General features: G+C 47.4%; 1 protein-coding gene and 1 non-coding gene across 2 annotated transcripts; both read right to left on the bottom strand.

Annotated features, from left to right (window-relative positions):
• Nucleotides 1–1159: 1159 nt before the first annotated feature.
• On the bottom strand, nt 1160–2109 carry LOC119335478 (auxin-responsive protein IAA20-like). The gene is made up of 3 exons (XM_037607603.1): nt 1904–2109; nt 1556–1810; nt 1160–1462 (listed from the first exon to the last, which is right to left on the bottom strand). Exons 1-3 carry the CDS (start codon nt 2089–2091, stop codon nt 1387–1389), a joined length of 519 nt encoding a protein of 172 aa, XP_037463500.1. The 5' UTR covers nt 2092–2109; the 3' UTR covers nt 1160–1386.
• A 3622-nt stretch (nt 2110–5731) lies between these two features.
• Nucleotides 5732–5804, bottom strand: TRNAA-AGC. The gene has a single exon. It is a non-coding gene; the product is annotated as a tRNA-Ala (tRNA).
• Between the last annotated feature and the right edge of the window lie 5058 nt (nt 5805–10862).

Consider the following 10862-nt stretch of genomic DNA (forward strand, 5'->3'; position numbering starts at 1 on the left):
TATAAATTTTACATAATGAGTAATAACATAGAGAGAGTATGTACATGGTTAATAACTAAAAAAATATAACACGTCTATCAAAAGAACAGTTGGAGAATGGTTTATGCCTGAAAAAGATACAAAATAAAACAACAACAAATGCATGCATAAAAGGCAAGAGTGAGAGGAGTACATTGCAAAGTGGCATGTCATGGTTAATTAGGGGAAAACCAGGCAAAACTGTCACAACCGCTGAATGGGCACACATACAAGTCACATCACCGAAAATCACCACGAAGAAAATATCGCCGACGTTGCAATTCAGTTGGGAGGCAAGAACCGCAACGACGACACCTTCAACAATGTTATGGTGCCCGCAAGCTCCACTTGCATTAGCCTAGGCCGCATCCGAGTCCAGCTTTCGCTGGTCGTCTCACCTCCCTAGAGCCTATATAGTAGGTAGGCCTGCCTACACTACCACTAACACCATTCACCTCGCAATAGAGTAGGCCTACACCAGGCCCATCAGATAGCACACACCAGACCAGAAGTGCATGTTGCTAAGTACCATGTCGTGAGCTCGTAATCGAGGTCGCCGCAAGGTGGGCCATCGCTCACATCTCCGGCATCCCGAGCATCCAGAGCTGAGGCGCGTCACCAAAACACCTCGGCTACCAGGATCTGACCCCAAACTGGGGGCAATAGGGACGCCAGGTCAAGGCGCCGCACCAAAATCCCACGTCTCGTTGTTGCAGGAGTAGCTCTGCTCGTCGCACCGCCTGAGCCACCACAACTCTGAGGGAGGGCTTGGATGCCGGGACGATCGCTGCATCTGCCTTGAATCGCCGTGCAAGAAAAATTGCGAGAGCTTTCCCCATCGCCACTGTTCGTGGCACGGGCTTAGCCCAAACACATCTTCCAGCGGCAGCGAGAGGTTGCAAAGGGGAGGGGTGGCTACGGCTGGCGGCTAAGGTTCCCCTCGTGTCCCTTGTGGGAGTAACGCGAGGTCGGGAGAGCTTTTTTCCGAGGGGTTTAGTGTTGTAAAACAGTTAATTCTAAAGACATGAGCGGGTTCAAAATTTCAACAATTTTTACATATTTCGGCAATTTTGTATGGTGCCAAAATATTTGGAAACTCTAAATTTCAGATCAGGTTCACTAATTCCAGCTCAAATGCAAATCCAGTGAAAATTAATCAAATTCAAGTACATTTTGATAGATCAAATCCCGTAATAATTTTCAACATTTCACCGAATTTGTTTCGTTAACATAACTTAATATCCTGGACAAGAGAAATAAACTCAGAAAGTCCCATACTTGTTGACGTGACGACAACATTATACTAACATTATTCAGTAAGCTAATTAACTAGACACACACGCCGGTGCAGAGCCACGACTCCCACATTCAACCAGCAGTGCCAAGTGTAGTCGTCGGTGGTGACATGAGTATGTTGAGCCGTCTAGCCGACTTGCTAAACTCCCTGCAAGAGGTGGATTCGACACCGTTGTCAGTCAACGATTCGATGCAATGACAGGGGAATGCGCGCAGAAGAAATTAAGAATCCACAACTTACTCCCACGGCACGTCTCCGACGAGCATCCAGTCCCCATCCCCGTCCTCGTAGGTGACGGCGTATGGATCGCCATGGTGAGAAGTGGAGGATGGGAACATGAGGCGGAGCGTGTGGTGAAGCTGGTGGTAGGAGGCGTTGCGGGACAGGTCCACCTTCCTCCCGATGGGCACCCCTTCCATCTTCACCTTCACGTGGCCGTTGCTGCGCGGACGGTGCCCGATCTTCACCGGCGGCCACCCCACAAGCCTCCTCCTCCTGCACGAATTACACTCGGCCAGGTCAGTTTCACGAAAGAGAAGGGCGCGCGCCTACGTGCATTGCATTGAACACCATCGATGAAACACTCACTTGCTGCCCATCTCCCAGTCGCGAGTGTCGCCAGTGCCGTCTTCGCCGTGGCCGTGGCCACCGTCGTCGTCGTCGTCGCCCAGGAAGAGTGGCAGCGTGGGTTTCTTGATTCCGAACGCCTCCGCCACGCCCCTCTTCCCGCACGAGCCCGCGTGGTTGGGCGGCGCAAGCCCCAGCTCCAGCTCCATGGCGCCGGTGGCTAGCCCTATAGCTAGCTCCTTGTCTTCGTCGACTATTTTCCCTGTACTACGTGATCACAGTCACAGCTGATAACTTGTCCTAAAAGTAGCCGGGGACACCGTGCGATCGATGCGTGCAGTATATATAGGCGCGCGGGGCACCGCGGCCGATGGCTACGTTCGATTCATGGTGACAGTGGAGATCGATCTGGAAATAGTGAACTCGACGTGGGCTCATGGCAGCCGGGGGAGTGGGAGACATGGTGTTGGGGCTCCAGGGGGGCAAGCAGCGGGCGGGCTGCCTGCCTGCCGCCGCGCGGTCGGCACCGCTTGCTCTTGCGTCTGCAGCGGTAGTATATCGAGTCATCTACGCCCACAAACCCTGCCTGCGAAAGAACGGCCGAGTTTGTGGGCGTAGATGTGGTTCTGTCTCTCGGCCGTAGGTGTAGGGTGTGCGTGGTTCCGCAACTGAGCGTGGACCGGGGCCGGTTGCTTGTCGATCATGTGTCTTGCTCAGTGACCTTGTGCACGCGCGCGTCGGCCTCGGCCACGACACGTACCGGTCCCGAAGTCGCTACTGTCTGCCACTACGGTTACGGTGGATGCATGGCGTGCTAACGTACGTACTGCTCCTGTGGCTAATACGTTCTTCATGCAGATACCTTCATTCAACCGTTAACTAATTCGGGACCAAAAGAATACTTCCTCCGTCTTAAAATAAGTATCTCAACTTTGTACTACCTTCAATACAAATTTGTATTAAGCTCAATACATTTATTTGGGACGGAGATAATAGTATTTAACAAGGCATAGGCACTGTCAAATGCATGATCAAGCTAACACATTCAGGATAGGTACCGTCAAATGCATGGTCAAGCAGGCTAGACACATTCAGCATAGGTACCAGTGCCAATGGTGTCACGAGGCGTGAGAGCCAGATCGAGGGGGCATGTGCGTACGCGTGGGCGTTTCTCTATCAGCCGTTATTTTACCCACCTTTGATGGCTCCTCGTCGTCCACCACATGGACATGCCGCAGCGGAGCGCATGCCCCCAAGTCAAGGAAGACAAACCAGCCATTGCTCCCACTCCATGCTTCGTCCACTCCAATCACAGTTGCGTGTGACGGTGTGCCTGATCCACGCCTTCGATCTGCATGGTCATGGAGCATGGACACCGTGCTTCCCAACGCCGCGCGTTGCCGGCTCTGTCCCAACACCGAAACCAAATTTATCTTTCACGTCCCAACAGTTTGTAAACGTACTACTCCAAGTACCATGGATCAATCTCCGTGTGCAGCTTCTCATGGGGGCAGGACAATTACGCAGGGAGAGCAGTTTGTCCAAACAGTTTTGGTAAGTCTGAGTCGATCTTATATCCATAACATCTTACATTAAATCCGTGCAAAAAAAACCCAGCTTTTTCTTTTTTTTCTTTTGCATGTTATGTCACTTGACTGAGACTTAGTTAATTCTCAGTCGACTGAGACTTATTCGCATCCATGTAACTCTTTCTCCAAGTACCATGGATCAATCTCCGTGTGAACGACACGATACCACTGGTGGAAGCGCAAGATCGATGCTATTACCGGCATGATTGACTAGCTAGTAGCTTAATTCGTCGGGGTTAGGCACGTCACCTCAGATTGGGTGGCTTAAGTTACCGGTGCATGCATGTGATAAGGGACACGCTAGACTTTTAGAAACACCCGCCCCGATCAGGTTCAGGTTTTTAACTCTCAGCTAGATTGACTTCTTTGTACTAGCTGCATCATGGATCGGCTGGTCCAGTGCACCTTGCGTGCAAAAAATCGAGGACGGTGCGTCGTATCGAGTCCAGACCACCGTTCATCATCGTGAAAACAAAAGTACAGACCACCGACTCGCCAAATACAAAAAGAGCCCAGACCACCGCGATTACGGGAATCGGCAGACAAAGGTAATTAGGAACCAAGTTCAGCGAACTCCAGTCTTGATGAAAAATAACGGTCGGGCTATGATTTTAGCAAGGATTGCGGTGTGGAACACGGTTTTAGCAAGGATTGGGTTGATCGACATTTAGACAGGTGCTTGGGCGACAATGATCACTGTAAGAGACTGGTGGAACATGCTTGTCTTGGCCTCCTTCCTCATGCTACTACCTCCGTCCTGGTTTATTGGTCCCCTTTGTAATATGTGCCAAAATTTGACCAAATATTTAACTAATAAAATATTAATGCATGCCAAGAAAAAATGTATCGTTGAATTCGTATTTGAACATAGTTTTCAATAATATAATTTTTGGTGACATGATGAACATTCTGTTAGTTAAATTTATGATCAAATTTTGGCACAAAATACAGTAAGGACCAATAAACCAGGACGGAGGTAGTAATTTCCTAGGAACTTTGGAATGAAAGGACGGCAGGGTCTTCTGGAACGTCTCCGCGCCTTCGGTCATCATCATGGACAAGATCCTTGACAAGGCAAGGTTGTGCGCATCTGCGGGTGCCAAGGGATTTGATGTAATCTTGCCTCGCGAGTAGTTGTTTTATTTTCGCTACTTTGTCACTCCTGTCTTCGAACAATGAAACACCTTCTTCATTTCTTTGCTAATTGAAACACCTTCTCCATAATTAATGAATTGGCAAGTTTTTTACCTCATTTAAAAAAAACAGCAGTCTATGTCTGCCTGGACAAGAAAGCAACCGATGGATGACAGCCTGCATCTTTGGAACCATGCACATGTGTCCTTCAAAAGATGATCGAAAACATTGAAGTTTACTACTCTCTTTGTCCTAGAATAAGTGTCTCAACCAGCCTCCTGCCTCTGTGCGTTGCACTTGCGCGGAATCTCTTCGCCCATAGAGAGCGAGAGCGTGCGTAAGAAGTATGCCAGTTCGTTAATTGACTCGTCTGGCCGGCTGGCCGGCACTAGCTAGCTCTTCCCTTAGTTTAGTTAACGGCGGTCACCCGGCCGCTTGTTGCGGAGCACGAGAGATTCGGTGGTCGATCGGTCCAGGCTCCATGGATGCTCACACGGGACACAGGAGTAGTGAACTAAGGGAAGAGCTAGCTAGTGCCGGCCAGCCGGCCAGACGAGTCAATTAACGAACTAGCATACTTCTTGGTCCAGGCTCCATGGATGCTCACACGGGACACAGGAGTAGTGTGTGGTTTGTGTATGTTGGTTTCTCTGGATAATAACCAGGCACATGCTAATGCTTGGTCGACGATGCATGCATACGCGCGTGTCTGCATGGGCGGGGAGACCGGAGGCGGGGCAATGCGCCAACGCAATGCATGTGAGGGGAAGTAGAGTACCTACCGGAGGAGGCGGATCCTCTAACATCCTCAAATAATGTCACGAGGCTACAGTGTAATGCGTGTGTAAAACAAAGAAGGGATGTCAAAGTCACTGTAGCAATCATTATGCGGATTTACTGTAGCATGTATAAAAATAATAAAAAAAATATTACACCATATTTTTGTTTATATGCAATGTTTGAAAATGTTATAGTAGATTTGTAATTTGCAAATTAATTATAATTTAATTATTTTAGGCTTAAAGTATGGATGTGAAGGAGGGATGCACGTGAAATCCCGACGTTAGAGGATGCGGTTCCCCTACCTGCATGTCCCCAGAGGATAGAAACAAAATTTTAAAACAATTGGAGAAGTGGGGTATCGATCCCCATACCTCTCGCATGCTAAGCGAGCGCTCTACCATCTGAGCTACATCCCCGTTGATGCCAATGTTTCCCGAATATATTACTAGAATCTAATTATTTACTAAGAGACATCGTTGATGAAGGAATGTTGGCCCAAGATGAGTGGAGATCGGCCCTGCCTTCCCTCGTCCTCCAACAAAGCACTTATTCTCCAAGTCCCCGTCGATGGTAAAAGTGAATCCGTCTTTTATTTCAATGCAAAACATGGAAGAACAAAGCAGAAACCCAAAGTGAGTATTTATTTTCTTGACGCAGAAAAGAAACCGAGTATGAAACCAAAATGAGCATACACGAACAAGCCAGCATTGTGTGCATTGCATGACAGGTGAATGTCAATTAAGCTGCTGATCGACTCGCTTGGAACAAGCATCCATCCACTCTAGGCTAAGTGTTGCACATACTTCAATATTGCGGAGGGCATCTAGCTAGCTAAGTGATGGCTTGATGCCGGCCATTGTGGTATTGTCTGTATAAGCAGATAGTGAAGTGAAGTTCAGACATCTGCTCATACTCGCTATTTTTGCCATTTTTGCTGGTTGTGTCTTTTCCCCCCATTGCATTGTCTATTCTTTTTCCTTGAGAAATGTCATTTATAAGATGCGAAAAAAAACAGCCGTCGTGACTTAGTACACTCTCAACTAATTCAGTTTTCTCTCCTTCATTGGTATTAATTTAACCTAGCTTAACCAGTTTTCTCTCCTTCCCGCAAAAAAAAAAGGTGAGTACTAGCTCCGTCCAGGTATATTAGGCCCCTTGTATTTTGAGTTAAATTTGACCGTGTATTTGATTTGCAAAATATCGGTATGTAACAAAAATTATATTACTGATTTGTAGTCGAATGAAGTTTACAGTGATACCACTCTTTCTACATATAACTCATATTTTACTATGCAAAAGTATAATCAAACTTTGGCTCAAACTGTGAGGGGCCCAATAAACCCCGACGGAGGAAGTAATATATGAAGTACTACAATTTGTCATAAATGAAGTCAGCTTGTAAGATCTCATCTTCTCATAAATGAAGTCAACTTGTAATAGATGAAGTCAGCTCGCGAGATCTCAACGCAGGTCTCAGCTTCCAACTTAATGCATTTTTAGCTAGGTGGCACAGGTTATACATAATGTCAGTACATTGCAGCACAAGTTATACCGAAGACTCCAATCTTCAGTTCCTACAAATAGCACCGTATGTGCACTAGTAAGACATCACATTTCATCTGCATGCACAGTCCTCTTGCTAATGTGCAGACCTTCCTCACAAGCTTAGTTGGCCTTGCGTGCGCAGCACAGTCCACGCCACAACAATGGCTCCGCGTTCAGCCGCTCTCGCTCTCAAGGCAGCCGCCGTCGCCGCCATTCTCGCCACGCTGGTTGCGCCTTCTTTGGGGCGCTGCGGTCACTCTCAGGCGCCGGCAACGCCACCGCCGCCGCCCCCACCACCACCACCACCACCGTACCATCACCACCCCACCATCTCCGGCACTGGCTCCAGCGCCGGGACCTGGGCCTGGGCCAACGATATCGTGCAACGACTGTTTTTCGCAGTGCTACTCGCCATGTGAAGCCTCCATTGCCTCGAACTGCAGCAGCTACTGCGGCGGGATGGAGTATGCATGCAACTCCTGCAAGATGGACGTGATCGAGGGCTGCAAGAAAGCAAACAACTGCACCGGCAGCTGCGACGAGTGCAACTTCGACCCTAGCGCTTCGTGCGTCAGCCCCTGCACCACCCGATACTGCGACCTCTGCCGGTACGGGTTGGGGCAGCAGTGCCGGGAAACCTGCCAGAAGGAGTGCTCTGCGCCCAAATGCGTACCCTTACCACCTACTCCCTCCGTTCGGAATTACTTGTCGCAGAAATGGGTGTATCTAGACGTATTTTAGTTCTAGATACATCAATTTCCGAGACAAGTAATTCCGAACGGAGGGAGTAGTTCTAAGGGCTCCATCATGTGTTGTATGCCCACCGTGTCTGCCGGTGCATTCATCTTCATCTATGTATGCAGTGTGTCATAGATGATGTGACACCCAATTTTTATTATCTAAAAATAATAATTCCTCCTTCCGGAATTATTTGTCGCCGAAATGGATGTATCTAGACGTATTTTTAGTTCTAGATACATCTATTTTTATCTATTTCTGCGACAAGTAATTCAGGATGAAGTATATAACATATTAATATTAGAGTGAGAAAGATTTCTTCCTCTTATTTTTGGCGCTAGCTCGTTTGCCCACCAGTGGCTTGTTAGCCCGATATGATAACCAAGCTTCATTCAGAGATTGGCGAAGAGGGTGAGCGGCATTATCGATGGCAATGAACTACAATCCGTGCCGTGATAGGTGTCTAGATCCAACCTGTCCACCATCTGCTGTTCTGTTCTGATAAATTATGTGTTCATTTTTCATGCATGATTTAGTTCGATTTTGGTGATGTTCACCAATCTAGACAATGATTTTTTTTAAAATTTGATCTGGAGAAGTTATTTAGTCGCCATGTCCAGAACATACAAGCACCACTACAACGACGGTCTCCAACATACAGTTTGGTTGTACCTTTTTTTTGCGTGGTGAAAACTTGTATTACTCAATCACAATGTCCTTACAATCATCTGAGGTAATCTCCAAAACCTCACTCGGGCCAGCTCCTAGCCAGGTCCTACCATGAGTTCTAGCAAAAGAAGCTAACATATCACTAGCTTTATTTTGAGATCTAGATACATGAGTAATACAAGTTTATCTAAGACTCATCAAAAGCTTTATCTCCTTCACAATTAAAGCATAAGCTGAGCGATCAACCTCCGCACCCGAGATCAAAGATACCGCTTCGAGAGAATCCAGCTCCACGACAACAGGAAGATCCATCCGTTGAATGGCCAGGGAGAGCCCCTCCATGCATGCGCATAGTTCCGCCTCCAATGCATCTCTGCATGTAAAGAGGGCTCTGCAAGCTGAAAAATTAATAGCACCTAGATGATCCCGCATGATCATGCCCGCTCTTGCTGCATCCAGAGAAACAGACGCACCATATGTGTTCAATTTCATCCATCCCGACATTGGTGGCGTCCAACTCAGCGCAACTGGCTGTTGTCTTCTGGCCATCTCCGTTCTGGGTGCCTCATACACAATATAAGACTTTCCTTTGGCTGGATCTGCATTAGGGTTCAGCTTAACACCAATAAGGGAGTCTACATATCCCTGTAAGAACCGAACTGAGACATCCAAGGGCGGCGCCGGCTTACAATGGACTAACTCATTCCGAATGAACCATGTTCTCCAAAAGATCATCAATATCATCATGCGGCTAAAGTCACTCAACGGTGCCAACAAATGCAGCAACCATTCTCTCCCATTATTCATCATAGAGTGCAAGTCAGGCAGATTCCAAACTATAGCCAAAGAGAGGTACATATCACGTCCCATCTGACAACGAACGAAGGATCAAAGTTGTCTTCTTCCTCAGTGCCACAGACCGGACATTGGCTCATAACCTCCAGCCCAATTCTATGCTTCCTTTGCCAAGTCGAGAGAGCATTCGTGGCCAGTTTCCACGCAAAGGACTGGACCGCTGGAGGAGCCCATCTTTTCCAAATGTAGTTCCAACATGATCTACTCACCGATGGCACAGAGCTCAACGAGACCGTAGCTCCTCTCTGTGATTCATCAAAGGCCAACGAGTATGCAGATTTAACAGTGAAAACACCATGCTTCCCTGGACCTCATGCAATTGTGTCATCCTCCAACCTAGGAGAGGCTTTGTCTTCAATATCTCTTGTACATCTGCTGCAACAAAATGCTCATTAAGAAGCCCAATGTTCCATGATCCATTCTCAGTTAATAATTCAGAGACAAACCAGACTCTGCACCTTCCCTGGGCAGAAATTGTCTTATATGAGAATGGTCTCGGAATCCAATTATCATGCCATATACGTATGCTTGTTCCATTACCCACTCTCCATAAGATCCCTTTTTTTAATAAATCCATACCATGGCATATCGCTTGCCATGTCGATGATGCGTTCCCAGCAAAAACCGTATCCTCCAAGTTACCCATCGGGTAGTACCTCGCCTTTAGCACTTGAGCACACAGGCTCTCTGGTTTCGTCAGTAGTCTCCAAGCCACGAAAGCCTAGACCACCTTTATCTTTTGGCTGTAACAAGTGCTCCCAACCTCTCCAATGCACCTTCCTTTTACCATCCGCCGAGCCCCAATAAAAATTCCTGACCATATGTGTCAGGTCATCGCATACTCAAAATGGCACTTTGAAGACACCCATTATGTAAGTGGGTAATGCCTGAGCTACAGACTTAATTAAAGCCGCATGACCCGGTTGTGCCAAATGTCCGTCTCCTCACTGAATTAGGTGTTTAGTAAGGCTCTCTTAGAGGTTCTGAAAACGACCCTTCGACATACGACCTTCCGGGGTTGGTAATCCCAAATACTTTTCCTCAAACATCAAGCTAGTAACAAGTAATGCTTCACGTACTTCTTCCTGGATCGGAACTGGGCAAGAGTCGCCAAAAAATATTGAGCATTTGTTATAGTTGAGCATCTGTCCAGTAGCCCTACCATATACGTCTAGGACATATTTCACCCTCTCCGCCAGAGCTTTTGATGCCTCAAAAAATAATAGTGTGTCATCAGCAAATAGCAAGTGTGATATGCCAGGTCCTCTTCTACTTACTTTTACTGGTGTGATCCCACCCGTAGCCACTCTACTCCTGAGCAAAGCTGATAGTCTGTCCGCCACAAACAAAAATAAGAATGGAGAAAGTGGGTCCCCTTGCCAAAGCCTTCGCGTCGGCGCAAACAAATCCAAGAGGGTTCCATTAAATTTAACAGAGTACCTCACCGACGTGACACATGACATAATTGTTGGGGAACATAGCAGTAATTCAAAATTTTCCTACGTATCACCAAGACCAATCTAGGAGATTCTAGCAACAAGAGAGAGAGGGAGTGCATCTTCATACCTTTGAAGATCGCTAAGCGGAAGCGTTACTAGAACGCGGATGACGGAGTCGTACTCGCAGCGATTCAAATCGCGGAAGATCCGATCTAACGCTGAACGGAC

This window comes from Triticum dicoccoides, chromosome 7B (genome assembly GCF_002162155.2).
Source record: "Triticum dicoccoides isolate Atlit2015 ecotype Zavitan chromosome 7B, WEW_v2.0, whole genome shotgun sequence".
In the NCBI taxonomy this organism is placed as follows: domain Eukaryota; kingdom Viridiplantae; phylum Streptophyta; class Magnoliopsida; order Poales; family Poaceae; genus Triticum; species Triticum dicoccoides.